Below are 21667 nucleotides of genomic sequence, written 5' to 3' on the forward strand. Positions count from 1 at the left end.
TCAAAGACATGTTGAGGTGAGTTTAACAGGTGTCATTACAGCATAGCTAACGTTATTTAAACTAGCTGGCTAGCTGCTAAGGAGCTACGCTATTGATGTCCTACGTGATGAGGCCAAACTCCCTGTAGACTTGCTTAAAGTTGTAATAGAATAAACATGATAATATAATATAATATAAGCACATATTTTAATGTCACATTTGCTGCATATACCTAACTTAGTTTACAGATTAGACAAAATCACTAAACAAAGTATTACATACACCCTTGGAGGTCGACGGGCAGGAGGGGTGGGATATGGTGTTGCTGGGGGGAGGGGGTGCTACCTCCCTGGAATGAGTTTTTGCAGGGTGGGATGTCTGTTCTTGTCACCAAATCTTGAAATTTGTTCAGCTGTACAGAAGCATAACTGTGTCATTCTAGAAAAGTCTGTTGGCCTTCAGCTGTCTTGGCAGTGCATCTTTGAGTTTCAGATATATCGGTAGAAATTTTGCTGCTGCATGGTAGATCCTCAAATGAAACTGGATGGTGGCATTTTGGACAAAACTGGTAACCATGCTGGTAGTGTGCAATTTCATGCTCACTGGTTTACAAATGGACGAATTTTATCTGTGAATTATTATACTAGGGTGGTGAGTAGTCATATTGATAAAGACACCCCAGTCAATTTGAGCATTCCTTCACCATGTCCCTGTAAAACTTCCTTATAATGTTCATACTCAGTCCGGAGTGGTGGAAGTGACATAATGAAAAATTTGGTGGTTTAATGATCAATTCTGAGCATTATCTCCTCTCATTGCAGTCTTAATATTAAAAGAAGGCTGTGCATGATCATTGTGGGTGGTCAAGTGGGTGGGGGACACTTCCCTTGTCTGTTCGAGTAATCTTAAAAACCACGTAACCCCAAGAGGAAACCCTATGGTTCCATCTGTGACCTCCTCAATGGTTTCTCATTGTTTCTCATGACTTCAATGATGCCAACTTAAAATGAGTCCTGCCAAAAGTTCTATCAGTAGGTCAACTTCACAACCAGAGGAGAAAATACATTAGACCAGGTTTATACCAACATTCATGGAGTCTACAAGGCTGAACCCCCCCCCCCACATGACCCTCTCCCTCACCTTGGATACTCAGACCACAAATCTATTTTGTTAATCCCTTCATGTAAACCACTGGTTAAACAAATCAAACCAGGACCTGGCTAGAATGTGCCATATGAGCATATTCAGCAGCTAGCTATGATCATCACGTTAGTATTGATGAATATGCGGGATTGGTGACTGGCTACATAGGAAAGTGCATTGAGGATTAAACACTGCACTGCCAGGGCAAACCAGACATCATAGCTGACTGCAGAGGCATGTGCACCGCTTGGAGACCAGGGCGCTGACCTCAGATCAGGGGACAGGATGACCCTAAGGTCAGAAAGAGCCACACTCTCCCATGCCAAAAGGAAGGCAAAGTATGAGTATGCACAGAGAATTCACAGACACCTTTCTGACAAGAAAATACTTAAGAAAGAAATCAGGAGGGCTAAAAGAAGACTTGAGGTTGCCTTGGCAGTCAAAGTGAAGGATAATTCAAAGAGCTTTTACAGGTATATTAAGAGTAAAAGGATTCTAAGGGATAAAATCAGAGTGGTCGGCTATGTGCGGACCCAAAAGAAATGGGGGAGATCTTAAATGGGTTTTTTGCGTCTGTATTTACTAAGGAAACTGGCATGAAGCCTATGGAATTAAGGGAAACAAGTAGTGAGTCCATGGAAACTGTACAGATTGAAAAGGATGAGGTGCTTGCTATCTTGAGGCAAATTAAAGTGGATAAATCTCCAGGACCTGACAGGGTATTCTTTCGAACCTTGAAAGAGACTAGTGTTGAAATTGCAGGGGCCCTGGCAGATATACTTAAAATGTCAGTGTCTACAGGTGAGGTGCTGGAGGATTGGAGAGTGGCTCATGTTGTTCTGTTCTTTAAAAAGGATCGAAAAGTAATCCGGGAAATTATAGGCCGGTAAGTTTGACGTTGCTAGTGGGTAAGTTATTGGAGGGAGTACTAAGAGACAGAATCTACAAGCATTTGGATAGACAGGGACTTATTAGGGAGAGTCAACATGGCTTTGTCCATGGTAGGTCATGTTTGACCAATCTCTTGGAGTTTTTCGAGGAGGTTATCAGGAAAGTGGATGAAGGGAAGGCAGTGGATGTTGTCTACATGGACTTCAGTAAGGCCTTTGACAAGGTCCCGCATGGGAGGTTAGTTAGGAAAATTCAGTCACTAGGTAAACATGGAGAGGTGGTAAATTGGATTAGACATTGGCTCAATGGAAGAAGCCAAAGAGTGTTAGTAGAGAATGGCTTCTCAGAGTGGAGGTCTGTGACCAGTGGTGTGCCACAGGGATCAGTGCTGGGTCCATTGTTATTTGTCATCTAGATCAATGATCTGGATGATAATGTGGTAAATTGGATCAGCAAATTTTCTGATGATACAAAGATTGGAGGTGTAGTGGACAGTGAGGAAGGTTTTCAGAGCCTGCAGAGGGACTTGGACCAGCTGGAAAAATGGCAGATGGAGTTTAATACAGACAAGTGTGAGGTATTGCACTTTGGAAGGACAAACCAAGGTAGAATATACAGGGTAAATGGTAAGGCACTGAGGAGTGCAGTAGAACAGAGAGATCTGGGAATACAGATACAAAATTCCCTAAAAGTGGCATCACAGGTAGATAGGGTCGTAAAGAGAACTTTTGGTACATTGGCCTTTATTAATCAAAATATTGAGTATAAGAGCTGGAATGTTATGATGAGGTTGTATGAGGCATTGGTGGGGCCAAATCTTGAGTATTGTGTACAGTTTAGGTCACCAAATTACAGGAACGATATTAATAAGATTGAAAGAGTGCAGAGAAGGTTTACAAGGATGTTGCCGGGACTTGAGAAACTCAGTTACAGAGAAAGGTTGAATAGGTTAGGATCTTATTCCCTGAAGTGTAGAAGAATGCGGGGAGATTTGATAGAAGTATATAAAATTATGATGGGTGTAGATAGAATGAATGCAAGCAAGCTTTTTCCACTGAGGCAAGGGGAGGAAAAAACCAGAGGACATGGGTTAAGGATGAGGGGGGAAAAGTTTAAAGGGAACATTAGGTGGGGGGGCTTCTTCACACAGAGAGCGGTGGGAGTATGGAATGAACTGCCAGATGAGGTGGTAAATGTGGGTTCTTTTTTAACACTTAAGAATAAATTGGACAGATACATGGATGGAAGGTGTATGGAAGGATATGGTCTGTGTGCGGGTCAGTGGGACTAGGCAGAAAATAGTTCGGCACAACCAAGAAGGGTCAAAAGGCCTGTTTCTGTGCTGTAGTTTTTCTATGGTTTCTATGGTTTCTACTAGGGACTTGCAGTGCATGTGGCAAGGTACACAAACCATAACTAGTTGTGTCCACCCTGCATGACAATGCTAGCGATGCCTCCCTTCCTGATGGACTGAATGTCCTATGCACAATTTGATGTATTGAATGATGTGACATTCAGGAAAACCCACTGTCCCCCTGAGGAACAGGCACACTCTCTGGCCACAGCTGAAGTGAGGAGGCTCCTAGCCGGGGTAAACCCACAAAAAGCTGTGGGGCTGGACAACATACCTGGTCAGGTGCCAAGGTATTGTGCAGCCCTGCGAACAGAAGTCTTAACAGACATCTTTAGCAGCCTACTGTCCCTACAGGCTTCAAGGTAGCTACCATCATTACAGTGCCCTAGAAAGTGCTGCTAACTGCCCTAAATGATTATCCTCAACAATCATGAAGTGCTTTGAGCAATCAGTAATGGATCTTAAAATCCCACCTTCCGGCTACGATGGACCCCTTCTGTTACCCCTTCGCCTACTGTTCAGACCAGTCCATTGATGATGCCATTGTCTTGACCCGCCATTCGGTCCTGTCCCATCAAGAAACCAATGCCTCACATACCACGATGTTGTTCATCAACCTCAGCTCACCATTTAACAGAGTCGTCCCTCATAGGCTGGTGGATTAACTATCCATGATTGGACTCAACAGCTCTCTGTAAATGGATCTTGGACTTCTTGACAGAAAGTCCCCAGTCAGTGTGAGTTGGCAGCAATATCTCAAGCACGATCACATTAAACATTGGTTCCTGCACGCCCCTCCCCCCCCAGGGCGTGTGCTCAGCCTGCTGCTGTTCGTGCTACTGACTCATGACCACACTGCGAGATCCAGTTCAAACTGCATTTCCTAGTCACTGATGATATTCATCAGCTCCAATGATGAGTCGGCCTCATCAGCACTAATGATGAGTTAGCATACAGAGAGGAGGTAGAGGCTTATCAAATTGTGAGAGAACGACAACCTGAGTCTCAACGTGGACATGACGAAAGAGATGATCTGGTCTTCAGGAAGGCGCAGGTCGACCACTCTCCATTGTACAGCAATGGCTCTGCTGTGGAGAGCACAACACTTCTTGATGTGCACATAATGGACGATCTAATCTGGACCCATAACACCACCTCATTGGTGAAGAAGGCACAGCAGCATCTACACTTTCTGAGGAGACCGTAAGCGCCAGCCAACCTGAGTCCCAGATCATCTTTGACCTGCACATCTGTGACTTGAGCTTCATTATGGGTTTGTGGGTGGTATTAATCTGATATATCTTCAGGGTCCTGGCGATTCTTCCAGAAACCATGGCAATACAGGGAAGACAGGCTGGTGTTTACAGGATTTCCTGTGAATGCGGAGCAGTGTATATCGGCCAGATGGGATGCACAGTGGAAACCCACATCAAGGAGTACAGGAGGTGTATTTGTTTGAGTTTCCTGGAGAAATTGGCAGTAGCAGAACATTGCGTGCCCAATGGCCATAGGATTGACTGGCACAAAACTACTGTGCTGTGCCAATGTCCTTTGGGACCACCTGCTAAAAGAAACCATTGAAATAAAACTAGAGAAAAAGAATTTTAACAAAGATGAAGGTCCCGCTCTAAGTAAGAACTGCAATTCGATTGTAAACAAGGTGGGAGAGTGAAAAGCTAATTGGATAGGGACTAACCAATCAGGAGGGATGGAATACAAGGGTATAAATACCACCGGACTAGACTTGCCCAGGCATCAACCCTGAAGAAGGTGTCAGAGTTTTTCATCAAAACACCGGATATAATCGATATCTGTATCTAGCAGAAGCCCAAGAAGAGTTTATTCTGGTTACCGTGATGTTCACTGTTTACGTATGCTGTGCACTACATACATTTTGAATTATATTTTATTAACTTAGGGTAATATTTTGGTTTATGTGTTATGTGTGATGTACGTTTTTTGGGTGCACTGTGTTCTGGAGGAACGTTGTTTCATTTGGTTGTATATGTGTACAGACATGACAATAAAGTTGAACTTGAACTGTCTGTTTTTAGCATTGCCAGACAGGGAATCACTTAAAACAAAACTCACTGCAGTACAGGAGCTGACAGTAGCGAGAGAGAACAGAATCAGCAGATGGTGCTACTTGAGTGTGTTGTGTGATTCTGTCAAAGGGGTCTGAATATGAATCATTACATCTGTTTCTCTTTCCACACATGCTTGTTAACATTTTGAGCATTTTCAGCATTTTTTTTGTCTTAATTTAAATTTCCAGGATTTGCAGTTTTATTTTTAAGACCGAATCGTTAGCTTTATCAGGTTTAACATATAAGGTCCACTTACAAGTCAAGATTATAGCGAAGGCAGAAAAAGAAGATCCTCATTATTCGATACACAATCAGTGACCACTACAGGAGTGTAGCTAATAAAGTGACCACAGGACTTGCTGAGGCTGTAACTCATCCACTTCAAGGGTCAATATATTGTGCATTCAGAGATTTTTTTTCTGCACACTATTGTTGTAACACATGCCTTTCTATTGGTTTGAACCAGTGCCCTTTCTCCTCTGCCCTCTTTCATTAACAAGGTGTTTTTGCACATTGAACTGCTACTCACTGGATTTTTTTTGTTTTTTGCACCTTTATCTGTAAAACTCTAGAGACTGTTGAGTGTGAAAATCCCAGGAGATCATTAATTTCTGAGATACTCAAACCACTCCATCTGGCACCAACAATCATTCCACAATCAAAGTCACTTAGATCACATTTCTTCCCCATTTTGATGTTTGGTCTGAACAACAACTGAACCTCTTGATCATGTCTGCCTGCTTTTATGCATCGAGTTGCTGCCACATGATTGGCTGATTAGATATTTGGATTAATAAGCAGGTGTACTTAATACAGTGGCCACTGAACACATATTTAATGTAGAATTCTGAACTTGTTGGTAAAATTTGTCCTGAAAATGTTGTTATTCACACATATTCTAATTTTATCATCTAATTATTCAAAATAATACAGTGACTACTGGAAAAAGAACAGGAAAACTCTGAAGTATTTTCACTTGGATTCAGCTTCCCTTCCCATGAGCCTGCACCGGATCCTTCATGAGCCTGTATGCCTACAGATCCAGAAATATGTCAACGTCCTCAGGAAACTAAGCAGGGGCTTGGTAAAGGTCTGTGCATTGCAGAATTTCAATTTACAAACAGTAATACAGACTTGCACACTGTGCTGAAGATCTGGAATCTCTGTGAATAAACACAGGCTTAGAATTCAATGGGATTTGCATGGTTACAGCTGGATGACTAAATACTGTACAGATATACCATATCTTGTTGGTATCCCTGATGTTATTAAGTAATGAAGGAAATCCCATTGAAATCTGAAGCCTTAATGAACATCGTTTCAATTGAACTTCAAAGCCTGCCCGGGAAACTTTGTAGATGGACCATCAGGAAAGGGCTGCCTAATCATTGCTTGGGTTTTGCTCCATCTAACCAGGTTATTCCAGCTTACAGAGGTCCAGCCAGGTTCCAACAAAACCTATGCAGTCCTCAACCATCTCCACTCCTCGATAGATGCTGCCTAACCTGCTGAGTTTTTCCAGCCAAACATACATGCCAATTAGGTGGAAGCAGATAGTGCTTTTACCTTTGCTGTTCTGAATTATAATTCTGATTAGTGTAGGGAAGACACTTTGATATTCAGTTATTTAATTATTTGTGATATTAAGAAATGGCCAGCTGTCGTCATTATTCTTTGGAGTTAAAAATGCAGTAATTCAGAACCAGAACTGATATACTGTTGATGAGGATTAAGACATTTTACCTGGATCTGCTGCAAGATTCATCTGATCAGATTTGAACCTAGAATCAATATCTGTACTGATAGGCCAGTATATGTAGTATTCTTCATATCTAGAGCTAAAGATTTCAACAGTAAAATCTGACCAAAGCCTGTAATAATAATAATGAGAGATGACCAATTTTATATTAAAATTCCTTAAGTAATTGATTCTGAATATATCTGAGTGACAGAAAATCCATTGCAGCAACACAAAAGATTCTGTAGATATCTCACACAAAATGCTGGACGAACTTTGCACGTCAGGTAGCATTTATGGAGGTGAATAAGCAGTCAACGTTTCGGGCTGAGACTTTCAGCTTCTAGCAGCAAGTTGAATAATAACGACTGACCTTCTAATTCTAAACTAGAAATTACCATCTCATATTAGAAAATAAATAGTTAATACATTAAATTCCTCTGTATGGGTTTACCAAGGTTAGGGTTCAAGGAAAATAAATTTTGCTTCAGTTTAAATAGTGGACAGACAAATGTCAAATAGACACACAATTTTCAAAAAACAGTATCATCCAGTAACCCTCACAACACGCTGGAGGAACTCAGCAGGTCGGGCAGCATCCGTGGAAAAGATGAGTGGGGGCCCACCTTCTTTATAGGCCCTCTGCCCCTTCCCTCTTCAGTCCTGACGAAGGGTTCCGGCCCGAAACGTCGACTCATCGTTTCCACGGATGCTGTCCGACCTGCTAAGTTCCTCCAGCGTGTTGTGAGTGTTGTTTTGATCCCAGCATCTGCAGATTATTTTGTGTTTATGTACCATCCAGTGATTTTTCATTAAGTACCAAACTGAAAGAAGTAATTATGTTTTATGTTCTTTCTTTTACTAGTTTAAGGTTCCTTGCGTGTCAATCTTTTCTTCCTTTAATAATCAGCAAGCCGATGAAATCCAAGCTCGTTGACTACAAATTGTGATTTCTGAATGTATTAACTTTTGGTGTGATCCTACACTATTGGAATTGGACCTTATTGCATTACTATGGTTGTATATAGTAAAAGAACTTCAGTTTCCAGTGGGCTACGCTGGCAGTTTACCCCAGCACTGGAAGCTTATGATAGTGAGCTGGTCGCACGCGCTCAGTGTTAAGCTGAAGCCATATTGTAAAGAAAATGTTTTGGTGTTTACCCACACAAAGTTTTGTCTTTATTAAGAAGAAACATAAACCTTATGATTGAACTTATGATGCAGATCATTCAGTTCAGCATGCCCCGTTCCTCTTTATGCTTTCTCTATAAACTTTTAATCATTTACTATTTATCTAATTCCTCTTCAACTATTTTTTTCTTGAATCTGATCTAGAAACGCAATATGGAGTTGGTTTGTGGAGTTAACTGTCAGTTAAAACATTGAGTGAGAGGTCTTACATAAAGTAAGATCAAAGTGAGGGAATTATACAAGGAAGTTCAGTTCAATTATTTGGGATTTCTCCTCTTGCTCATTTTCAGAACCCAGAGACAAAACCTATCACAGATGCTCTTGCGACATTCATAGATCTTAACAAATGGATTCAACAGACACTGGATGTGGCTTCTTTAACCAAGGCTCTCTGGAACTCTCTTGGAAGCAAATTAACTGTGAGTAGAGAGTACATTATTCTCATTATTTTCAATGTTGTAGTTACTTCTCCATTATTGTTGCCAATCTAAAAATCTTTGATTCATGTTACCTAAGACTAATTGTATTTAATAACAATTCAATCACTTCAGATTTACACAAGTATATTTCGGCTCAGTAGTATCAATGTCATGTCTTCTGGAGCGAGGCTTCAATCTATGCCTTCTGATTTGATCATAATCATATGATGATGAGATCAAAAGTACTGAACAAGGAACTCATTAATAAGGAACTAAAAAAAACCTTCAGTAATCAGAATATAGGGTAATCTAACAGAATGACTTCTCAATGAAAATAGAGTGGGTGAATTGCCAGGAAAAGTCAATGCATACATGAGTGGTTATGGTGTGGTACTCATTCCAGATGGTTCCTGACCAAGCCTCTGTATAACTATAGGCAAACTTTCTAGTCCCCTTGAAATGAAGTCAAATATTCCATTAAGCAATATGATTTTTTTTTTTGAACCTATAAATGTCTCATATCTATAAACTTTATTATCATTTCAAATTTCCCTTTCACTGAATTTGAATAGTCTCTTTTTAACATGCAACTGCTGAAGATACGTACTATAATTTTTTTTCATCCATGGAAATTGGTTCATTATTGTCACATGTACTGAGATATAGTGCTGTCCAGACAGATCATTTCAAAATAAACACATTGAGGTAGTATAAAGAGAAAAGCAGCAACAGAATGCAGAATATAGTTAGAGTTTACAGTGAAAATGCAGTGCAGACAGACAGTAAGGTGCAAGGACCACTATGAGAAAGGTCAGGAGATCAAGTGTCCATCTTTATCATGAAAGATGTCTGTTTAAGGGTCTTTGAAGAGCAGGATAGAAGCTAGCCTTGAGATTGGTGGTGTATGTTTCCAAGCTTTGATACATATTGCCTGAAAGATGTGAAAGAATGATCATTTCCACAATCCTGATTGAGAAGTTGCAGAACCTGGGCCTATATAACTCCCTCTGCAATGGGATCCTTGACTTCCTAACCAGAAGACCACAGTCTGTGTGGATTGGTGATAACATATCCTCCTCGCTGACGATCAACACTGGCGCACCTCAGGGATGTGTGCTTAGCCCACTGCTCTACCCTATATATACACATGACTCAGTGGCTAGGCATGGCTCGAATGCCATCTATAAGTTTGCTGAAGAATCAACCATTGTTGGTAGAATCTCACTCAGGTGGTGACAAGAGGGCGTACGGGAGTGAAATATGCCCAACTAGTGGAGTGGTGCCGCAGCAACAACCTGGCACTCAGCGTCAGTAAGATGAAAGAGCTGATTGTGGACTTCAGGAAGGGTAAGACGAAGGAACACATACCAATCCTCACAGAGGGATCAGAAGTGGAGAGAGTGAGCAGTTTCAAGTTCCTGGGTGTTATGATCACTGAGGATCTAACCTGGTCCCACCAGATCGATGTAGTTATAAAGAAGGCAAGACAGTGGCTACACTTTATTAGGAGTTTGAAGAGATCTGGCATGTCAACAAATACACTCAAAAACTTCTATAGTTGTACTGTGGAGAGCATTCTGACAGGCTGCATCAGTGTCTGGTATGGAGGGACTACTGCACAGGTCCAAAAAGTGCTGCAGAAGGTTGTAAATCTAGTCAGCTCCAACTTGGGTACAAGCCTACAAAGCCAGGACATCTTTAGGGAGTGATGTCTCAGAAAAGCATTGTCCATTATTAAGGACCTCCAGCACCCAGGGCATACCCTTTTCTCACTGTTACCATCAGGCAGGAGGTACAGAAGCCTGAAGGCACACACTCAGAGATTCAGGAACCGTTTCTTCCCCTCTGCCATCCGATTCCTAAATGGACATTGAATCTTTGGACACTACCTCACTTTTTTTAATATACAGTATTTCTATTTTTGCACATGTTAAAATCTATTTCATATACATAATTGATTTACTTATTTTTTATTTTATTATTTTTTCTCTCTGCTAGATAATGTATTGCATTGGACTGCTGCTGCTAAGTTAACAAATTTCATGTCACATGCCGGTGATGATAAACTTGATCTGATTGGGTTGGCAGCCGTCTCTGATTATCTTGGCTGCTTTCTTGAGGCAGTGGAAGGTGTGGACAGAACAGTGGAGGGGAGGCTGGTATTCACGATGGATGCATCATACACTAGAGTGCTGTCTGCAGTTACCAGATGAGGTAATCATAGCCTTTGGCCAGGAGAAGATGTCGTTAGGTGGTGCCCAACCTTCATAGTGTTTCAATCCTTAACCACAACACTCTCCAGTTGGCAGGTCAGCAGTGTTGGCCAAGTCACTGCCCATCTGCTCCTCTTGCCTGCTCCATATCTGGCAAGAGGCTCTTGATGCTTCCTTCCCACCCATCCCCACCCCCTTCCAGAGAGCTGCTTGGTTCTTGCTATTTTCATCAAGGCTCAACACAGACAACAGCCTCCATGCTGAGCTTGCTGGGAACCATCTACAGCTGATCTTTACGGGGAATAGCCACGACTGCCATCCTTTGTCCCTGCACTCCTGGTCCTTCCTCTCATGAGCTTCCTCACATCTTTCCTCCCACTGTACTGTGAGCTCCACCAGGATGATTTTCTTGCCTTCGGTAGACCACAGAACGATGTCTGTACAAGCTATATTAGATTATGAGGACACTCAGTCCTCGTTTATTGTCATTTAGAAATGTATGCATGCATTAAGAAATGATACAATGTTCCTTCAGAGTGATATCACAAAAAAAAACAGGACAAACCAAAGACTAACACTGACCGAACCACATAATTATAACATATAGTTACAGCAGTGCAAAGCAATACCATAATTTGATAAAGAACAGACCATGGGAACGGTAAAAAAAATCTCAAAGTTCCGATCGACTCCTGATAGTTCCTGATAGCAGGCGGCAGAAGGGAGAAACTCTCTCTGCCATAAACCTCCGGCACCGACAACTGTCAATGCCTTGGAAGCATCTGACCCCAGTCGACTCTGAGTCCGTCCGAAAACGAGCCTCCAACCAGCCCTTCAGCACCGAGCACCATCTCTGCTGAGCACTTCGACCCCGTCCCAGCCGCTGAGCAACAAGCAAAGCCGAGGATTCAGGGCCTTCCCCTCCGGAGATTCAGGATCACACAGTAACAGCGGCAGCGTAAAAGGCATTTCAGAAGTTTCTTCAGATGTTCCTCTGTTCTCTCACATCTGTCTCCATCAAATCAGAATTGTACATGGCACCCTACTTGACAGATTACAGATATTGCCATATATTTGGCAGTTTTGAGGTCTTGGGGCAGTCCCCATACCAAGCTCTGGTGCATCAGGTTAGGATGCTTTCTATGGTGCATCTATAAAAGATGGCAGTGATCAATAGAGACATGTTGAATTTTCTTAGCCTTCTGAGGAAAGAGAGGTGTGCTTTTTTGGCTATAGTATCTATGTTGTTGAACCAGAACAAGATATTGGTGATATTTACATGCTGGACCACCTCAGCACCATTGATACATACAGGAGGTGCAGCTCTTCACCCCCTTTAATGGCCAGCTCTTGAGGGAAAGGTTGCTGTCTTGACACTATATCACTATGCGCTGTATCTCCTTCCTGTACTCTTTTATCAACAGGTTATCTGAGATCCAGCCAGCTATGGTGATGCCATCTGCAAACTTGTGGACAGAATTAAAGCAGAATCTGGCTGCATAGTCATGAGTGTATAGTAAGGGTCTAATGTGGGGTCTAAGGACACGGCATGCAGGTTGGCATTGCTGAGGATAATTGTGGCAGACATATCCCTGCCTATACACAAAATACTCTGCAGATGCTGGGGTCAAAGCCACACTCACAACACGCTGGAGGAACTCAGCAGGTCGGGCAGCATCCGTGGAAAAGATCGGTCGAGGTTTCGGGCTGGAACCCTTCGTCCTTTCGGGTTCCAGCCCGAAGTGTCGACCGATCTTTTCCACAGATGCTGCCCGACCTGCTGATATCCTTGCCTATGCTTACTGATAGCCGTATGTTGGTTAGAATGTCAAAGGTCCAGTTGCAGAGGGAGTTGCATAGGTCGAGGAGTTTGGAATTTTTTTTTCACCGGAGTGATGGTGGTCTTCTGAAAACGGGTGAACTTCTGATTGTAGTAGGGAGAGTCTAAAAATATCTGCAAATGCTCCCACCAGTTGATCCGCGGGGAATCTGAAAGCACAGCCAGGATTTCATCCAGGCCGGTGCATTCTTTCGGTTCACTTTCAGGAAGGCTGATCTGAAAGCTACGATAACACTATGGGGACTGGTGGACTGGTGGTTGGAGGCTTATCAGGATGGACAGCATCATTTCATTCCTACTCGGTTCAACATGTACATGCATTCTTACCAGGAAGAGAGGAATCATTGTCACAATGCTGTCTGACTTCATACTGTGGCCTGTCATAGCATGCAAACCTTGCCACAACTGGTATGGGAAATGCATGTTGGTGACTATTACCATACCCTCATGAATATCATCTCACATCCTGTTATTAAGAGCATATTTTCATCATCCTTCTGTTTTTTCTTTAACCTTTTGAACTAATTTCTAATCCAATTACGAAATCCATGTCCTTGATGTGTACTAATTGATTATGCAGGCTAATTTCATAATTCAAGTATTTTCTCACAGATTTAACTCGTTGATCCTTTTGAACTAAAATGGTAAGGAGAAAATTCTTGATACTTGTTGGAAATGTTTTGTGTGAAAAGGAGCAGCATGCTGTCCTTCACCTGTCACTCAAACTAGGGGACAAAATGATTAGGTGATTTCACTGCTTCTTTTGGAGAAAAGCAAAGACAAGGCTGACTTTCTCACTTCCCACTCTCTACACAATCAGCTAATTCTGTTCCGCTAACTTTCAAGTTATGCAAATCAATTGTTTTTCATAAATGAGCTATTTTCTCATTGCTTCATCAAAAGGCTACGCATGCTTGTGATGATGTATTTCTTTGTGTTTTCGGAAGTGTGATTGGAAAAAGACAAAATGGATGGTGGCATGCAAATCACATTTTCCACAACCGCACACACTCTCTACATCACAGTTAGTGAACTGTCTGCAAGTTAGCTGCATGATGGCATATGGAACCCTCGGATAACAGGACAAAGGGGGAGTTCTGTTGTGTCTTCATGTGTTCGGTGTTTGGAAAAGCTATCCAGGTGGTTGGCCATTCATTCCACCTCATTCTGCAACTTTCTTACCTTGGGTATTTGCAAAACTCCATAAAGGCTTTTGTTGAATGTACTACCCACTACTCTTCCAAGTGGTGCCTTCCTGATCCGCTGCACAGAATTTAAAACTTTTTATTTTCCCTCAGTTTATCTCTCAATCATCTTAAATCTGTGTCCTTTGTTTACTGATCCTCATTCTTCCAGTGGAGAAAGCTTGCCTACTAATTATCAAAATCTTTTCAAGATCTTGATAGTCATAATATGGACAGACAGAAGTGCAGATAGATCAGTATAATGTTTTTATTATTTTTTAATTCTTTTTCAAGGAAAACCACAGTTTGTCCAGTATCTCTACTTTCATTCACAATTGCCTTCTATTAAATCCTCTGTCTAACTGCTTTTGGAAGGCCCTGAGATTCTTTCCAAGGATATTGCGTTCAGAATTGGGGAGTGTACTCCATCTGGGACCAAACTGTTTCTTTTTAATATGTATTAAATGAAGCTTGGATGTAACATGCATCACACAGAAAATACTGGAGAAACTCAGCAGGCCAGGCAGCATCTATGGAAAAGAGCAAACAGTTGATGTTTCCAGCCGAGACCCTTTTTCGAAATGAAACGTTAATTGTTTACTCTTTTCCAAAGATGCTACATGACCTGCTGAGTTCCTCCAGTGTTTTGTGTGTGTGGCTTGGATTTCCAGCATCTGCAGATATTCTTGTGTTTGCAACTGGATGTAGCATTCATAGTTTGAAAGTCAGCCTCTTTGTAAGCGAAATGCACTGTATGCATTTTTGACAACCATCTAAGTTTGTCATGACACCATCAGAGATTGGTGTACATGCATCTTCAGATTCATCTGTTCTTGTATCCCTTTATATTATTTATTGTGTATTTATTTTCATTCTTTTCAAAATGAATCAATTCATTTCCCTGCACATTAAGTTTTATTTGTTATGCGTCTTCCCAGTTCATAACTACTTGTACCACTTTATAGTGATGAATCTACTGGTGCCACACATATCAGGCCTTCTCAGTTTCATCTTGACTTTGGGTGCTGTCAGTATGAAGTTTGTTCATTCTCCCATGACCTTGCGGGTTTCTTGAAAGCTTCCAGCTCCTTCCAGATCTCAAAGGTATTTGAATTGGTTAATTAGCTTTTGTAAATTATCTCTTAGTGTAGGTTGATTGCAGTAAGAACCAATGGGGAGATAAGACCATAAGACAAGGGAACAGAATATGGCCATTCAGCCCACCGAGTCTGTTACAAGAATCACCCCTTGTAATAATAATCAGAAAGACATCTGTAATTATGAACAAGTACCTTTATTGTCCCAATGGAAGAACATGTGAATTTACACAACCGAATCCTTGTGTGCACAGCTACTAAGTTTTCCATAAGACTATAAGATATAGGAGCAGAATTAGGCCATTTGGCCAATTGAATTTTCACCACCATTTTATCATGGCTGATACTATTTTCCTCTCGGCCCCAGTCTCCTGCCTTCTCCCCAAAACCCTTCATGGCCTGACCAAACAAGAATTTCTGTTACCTTCCATGAACAGTCAAAGAATGGGAAATATAATACCAGCTAAAAAAAGAACTTTTTGCTGTTGGCCTCATGTTCCTCGTATACCCGATTTGAATCTCTGCATCTGTGGGGCACCTCACATCCACATTGATGAATGTCCTACAGAGACATCACTGTCTTGTATATACAAACCTCTGCTTTTATACTCATTCCTCACCAATTCAAATATTGCATTCCATTGTCATTGGCTGTTGGTCATGTGTCTGAATTTTAACACCTTTTTATTGGCTCTGCTCCTAGCCAGCATCCATTTATGGCTCTCTCCAGCAAGTGACAACAGGCAACTTATGGTTCTTTGTTCTCTTCAGTGACCAGCTCAAATCACACAGGGCAGCCACAGAGCCCAACAATCACAAAGCTGCATGTTATATGCAATCAAATAACTTCTTATTTGGAAGTTATCCCTAGTCCAGCAGATTACCTAAGGCATCATCATGTCTACTTTAAAACACAGATCAAGCCAAGCAACTTCATCTCACAAAATGGAAGACACAGTCTCTTCATTAAATGGCAACTTGCATCTCCTTCCTCATGGCAAGAACAGAGACAATTGGCCTGTCCTTGATTCATCTGAATTCATTGATCCATAGTGTGTGTTTCTTTCTAGCCAATTTCCCCCTCCTCTTGATCCAAAGATATTTATCTTAGGATCGCTATCCTCCTCTATTCTGCTGACTTCACGTAGGATTGCCATGAACCCCTATCAGGTGTGCGAAAAATAAATGATACAAAGATAAAGGTAACCATTTCCTTATTGAATTCATACACTCTATACAGACAATCATCTTCTCTGTATTACAAAACCATTATCCTCTTGAACTTGTACAACTTCAGCCTTTCTCCTTCTGAAGTGATACAATTAAACAATACCATTATCAGATTATATGAAATTGATACTACAGCAGCATATGATATTATCCTCATCCATGGATGTATTTGATCATTTGATCCCCAGTTCCAAAGTTTATCCCAAGGGTCTGTGTTACTCAATATGTCAGTTGCTTTATCAGCATGTCTTATAACTTCTGTATGCTTAGTCCATTGATGGATTATCTCCTTTGCTTCCTCCACAACTCATCCTGTCAGCAGTCATATGAGGAATCGATGGCAATTTGGTAACAACATACTCCCACAAATGTCAATCCATATCAGTTTGTAGGATTGTAAGCTTCTCCTTCATTACCTTATCCACCGCTGGGCTGAGACAAAGTTTATTCTCCAATAGTCCAGTCTAAAGCCATGCTCCTAATAGCAACATCATGATGTTCCAAGGATACTATTTCCATCCCCTGGTATAATTCATTACTGTTGCTATAATATGTCTTCACAACAATGTATATTGTAAGAAAAACTCATTATTTATAGGTAGATTGGAAAATGAACAATTCTCATTAATGAAACCATAATTCACAAATTCATGTCATGTCATCTCTACTGGGCAAGCCCAGTGGTCTCTTCCTTTGATGACACTTTGATAAATCTATCCATTTCCAATACCATTCATAACAATAGCATGTGTTGGTAGGTTACTTAAGAATATCCAACTCTTCTCATGATATTTGCCCACACTGTGAACTCTTTTCAAAGAGTAGGTTGAATTATTTCCATGTTGAAATATGAAATACTGCACCAACATAAAACCTTTCTTTATCGTAATCACAGGTACCCTCTACTCTTATGGTTAGTATAAGCCTTCTCGTATGACACAAGGGTACTTTCCCCAATCCCCTTCTTTTAGTTGTTCATCTGATACCCAATTTGGTCCTTGATACGCATCAGGTTGTATCCTGATAATTTTCTCCAGTAATATCCCACATTTTCTGCTAAAGGGATCATATCTGGTTTCCGAATTCTGCTATATCTAAAGTGTCAACTGTTGCTATCCCCCTGCATAACATGCTTCCACTAATTTCAATAGTCCTCTCTTCTTTCTATTTTGGACTGCCTTAAACTCACTCCTGCTTAGTTGTCTCCCAAGAAAATTAGTGAGTAGCTATCCCATTGTAAATAAGCACCATTCTGGTACCTTATTTCAGTTAGATTAAAAATTACCTGCATATGCTGGTACCCTGGTAGCACAGTGACAAATTCCCCTGTATTTCCTAACACTATTCCCGCCCCTTTGTGTTACATTGGGTCTCACTAGATTTATACTTTGCCGTACTTTCAGCTACTTGAGGTTGAAGGGTAGTTGATTTTGCATTATTCCTGTGATACCAAATTAAACCTGTAACACACAAGTGTAATTTCTGCTCTTATTTCCAGTTTCAAATTTCAATCATAAATCATTTTGTCCATAGCTTCTATATGGTTTTCTAACTGATCCAATCCAGGCTCCCAATTGTCTGTGGACTAAAGCCATCCATCTTTTTCCACCCAATTCCAATTCAGGATAGAGGAGACTGGAGCAGGCATATTTTCCTTTTTCTTTTATTTCTTAACAAAATTCCCCTGATTCTCAGACTGAGAGAACAGGATAATGCTTCCCTGGTCAAATTTGTCACCATTTACTTGGAACAGCTTTTCCAACCCCAAATCTGACAAATCAGGATTGCCATGTATATTGATTGTCAAGTCTCCAAAATGAATGTCATCATGGACGTCAATTATTACATGCCGATGGTGATAATTTTCCTGTTTCTCCCCCACCAATTTCAACTGTGTGATTATGCTTCACTTTTATCAGTAGAAATCAGTACCCTGCATATTGATGGACTTGCTTTGTCTGTAATTTCATTGGGGCCCCCCAAATCTTGGATTTAAAAATGAGGTGGAATGGTATATTCTAATCATCACTTCATTCTGGACAATTCTATGGGACTGACTTTTGAGTCAAAGTAGGCTTTATTCTGTTGCCGTTCTTTCATAGTTGATGGGCTGCCACATAATTGGCCTTTTTTCCCATCTCTACCAATTACTGTACCCACTTTTCAGACACCAACCCATCTATTTTGGGTTCCAACAAGTCTAATCCTAACAACACCTCCAACCATCTCATGTCCCTTCCAGTTATGAGTTAATAAGGAGTGCAACACATTGATAAAGCCACTGTATTCCTTATTATCATCAGGACATAAGGCAAAGCTACCTGCCCTGTTGTTCCATGTTGTTGCACCATTCTGGCCATCATATTTTTTAATGTGCAGTTCGTCCTTTCCAGAATTCCAGTAGACTGTGGTCTATAGGGCATGTAAAATCTCTGCCTAATTTCTAAAGTTGCCATATCATATTGCACTACCTAGGCTGTAAAATGTGTGCCTTGATCTGATTCTGTACTCTGAGTTGATCTTTGGTGAAGAAAAACACTTTCCAATGAGATTTTTGCTGTGGCTTTGTCCGTGTTTGTACCTCTACTTGGTGAAATTATCTACAACTACAAGAATATATTTTTACCCTCCTGGTGTGCGTGGCAAAGGTCCAATATAATCTGCATTAGTCCAAGGCCCTTTCACTGGTCTGGAATGTTGGAGGGCTCCTTTCTTTACACTTCTTTTTAATTCTGTATCTTCCTTTTGCTCCTCAGTTAAATCCATAACCTTAACCTTTTGCTCCTTCTGCCTTCCCATCTCCTTAATCTGTAGTTGTCATTCCTACCCATTCACTAATTCAGCCTTCTTATTACCCTAGGGGATAATTTAGACTAAGCTTTCATCTTCATGACTCTGTATTCTTTCATTCGCTTGTTCAAAAATATACTGCAACTGAGCAGCAGGTCAGAGGGGCTTTCCGTTAGCTGAAACAAATATTCTTACTTCCCAAAGAGGCAAATGTTCTGTAAGCCTATTACAAACATTCTCACTAACAGAGTGTATGACTGGTCCGGGCAGAAAACATTCTTGGTGGCTAACCACATATGCTACAGCTGTCACTTCTCCTGCTGTGCATTTATAGTGTAGGGTAACTTTAAAGCTATACTATACCTTTATTGTATGGCCATATTCATTCTCTGCATACAGTATGTACCACATACAGTTCTCCTCTCACCTATCTGTACTGATGAGTCATTGACAGAAAAAATTAAAATAGGGCTTTTTCCTTTGTGTTTTCCCCTTGTGCCTTTGTTCTTGGGTATTGCTTTTTAATCTCCTTCCACCCCTCCCCCCAAATTATTTTGATAGAAATAGACCCTTGGAATAATTTGCTATTATATCCTGACCCCCTGCAGTTCTCCAGTACAATAAAGACTATCTGCAAGGAAGATAAACATTGTAATACCCTTTACAGGGGTATCTCAGCCCTGCAGTGCCAAAACATTTTAATTCAAACATCCAACAGTAGCTAGATAAATGTTGAAATGCTGTTTGAACCAGTCCAAAATTGAACTTCCATTTGCACTTTACATACAAAGCACTGGTTGCTTCAAAATTATCTTCCAAGGGATCTCAGACTCAAAATCAATATGTCAAAAGTCTTGAGCAGTATCTTTTATATTCTGTAAAGGAAAGCAGTTTTGTTAGTAAAAGCAATTTTTAGGATTGGTCCCCAAATATTCCAATCTTCCCAAAATGTTAAGTTTAAATTTCAAATTTTACTGTCCACCAATGAGCAATTTCCTTCAGAAATATCTAGTACAGAGATGCACAAATTTCATCCTCAACCCAGATTACACCTGGCCATTGTGGAATCTGAATTCCTCTAAATTCAATTCCATGGAAAACAAGTAAAGAAACACAAACAAAAAAACACAGACAGAACAAACAAAAATCCATGCTTGCACTGTTATTCCTTTAGAACCTTCCATAAGTGACTGGGAGCTTTAAAATAGACAGTTAATTAGGACCCCAAAAAGCTTTCACACATTTTTCAAAAAAAAAACTGAGAGGAACTCATGAGTTGAGAGTTAAAGGGCAAAAGTATAGGGGTAATATGAGGGGGAACTTCTTTACTCAGAGAGTGGTAGCTGTGTGGAACAAGCTTCCAGCAGATGCGGTTGAGGCAGGTTCGATGTTGTCGTTTACAGTTAAATTGGATAGATATATGGACGGGAAAGGAATGGAGGGTTATGGGCCGAGTGCAGATCGGTGGGACTAGGTGAGACTAAGAGTTCGGCACCGACTAGAAGGGCCGAGATGGCCTGTTTCCATGTTGTAATTGTTATGTGGTTATATGGGAAAAAAAACTGCTGGGTGGGGACCCTTGACACATTAATATATTGATGCAGTCTCCTAAGGGCACAATCTCTTAAAAGTACTCTCTCTGCTACCGTCTCTGGCGGATTCTCTCACTGAAATGAACTCAGAACGGCCACACTTGAAACATGCAAACGATATACACTTTAAATCATTTCAGAAAATCTCTTTTCCCTAAGGGTTAAACTGTCACCAAAATATTCAGTTACAACCCGACAAAACTGAGGGAGTGTATTACTCGACACAGAAATCATGTCCAAGTAACAACATTCAACAAGTTCAAAGCATGAAATCTTCACATTAACCAAAATTCCGACATATTCTGACTCCTCTGTAGCTCCAATCTCTGATTTTTGTTAGGATTTAAATTACATGAACTGTGCAGTACAGTTCCGGGCATTACGACCATAGATTTGAGCACTGCACTGCTCACGACAGAAGTTTCCCATATTGGGTGAAGGTGCATTCCAGCACTGTGTTACTTCCCTTCTACAATCTCTCCGCCGGCTCTTGACCTGACTCGCATTTCCCCACACGATATTCCGTGTATTTTCTTGAAGGGAAAACACGTTAGCTGCCTCTGGAGTATTCCTAAAGTTAAAATGTAGCTCCCGCACTTCCTTCTCCCATGCTCCAATCATTTTCCTAAGTACCCATGCCTCAGTATGTGTAGAGTTACTGAGATCAAACAGTTCCAACATTTATTTAGATTTGTTCGTGCTATTGGGCACTAATGTTCTTAACCATCTATGTGTGGGTTCTGGCTCTAAATGATCGCGATCTAATGTTGATCCATATACCCCTTGGAACACGATCCACAGACGGGACGCAAATGCAGCGAGGTGTTCTTTCCTCTGGTAACACTTACGTAACTCGTCTATTGGGTCGCCGCTGTTATTACCCATAATAGGCAGTATCACATTCTTTATCGCTTCATT

General features: G+C 41.0%; 1 protein-coding gene across 2 annotated transcripts in view; it reads left to right on the forward strand.

The window, feature by feature from the left end:
* The window catches only part of LOC140198856 (ALS2 C-terminal-like protein), a 107990-nt gene that overhangs the window by 33636 nt on the left and 52687 nt on the right, over window positions 1–21667 (forward strand). For both annotated transcript variants that reach the window (XM_072260016.1, XM_072260026.1), the window contains exons 6-7: window positions 6389–6545; window positions 8675–8803. In XM_072260016.1, the coding sequence (XP_072116117.1) occupies window positions 6389–6545; window positions 8675–8803 (286 nt within the window). The remainder of the gene's footprint in view (window positions 1–6388; window positions 6546–8674; window positions 8804–21667) is intronic.

This window comes from Mobula birostris, chromosome 1 (assembly GCF_030028105.1).
Source record: "Mobula birostris isolate sMobBir1 chromosome 1, sMobBir1.hap1, whole genome shotgun sequence".
Classification (NCBI taxonomy): Eukaryota; Metazoa; Chordata; class Chondrichthyes; order Myliobatiformes; family Myliobatidae; genus Mobula; species Mobula birostris.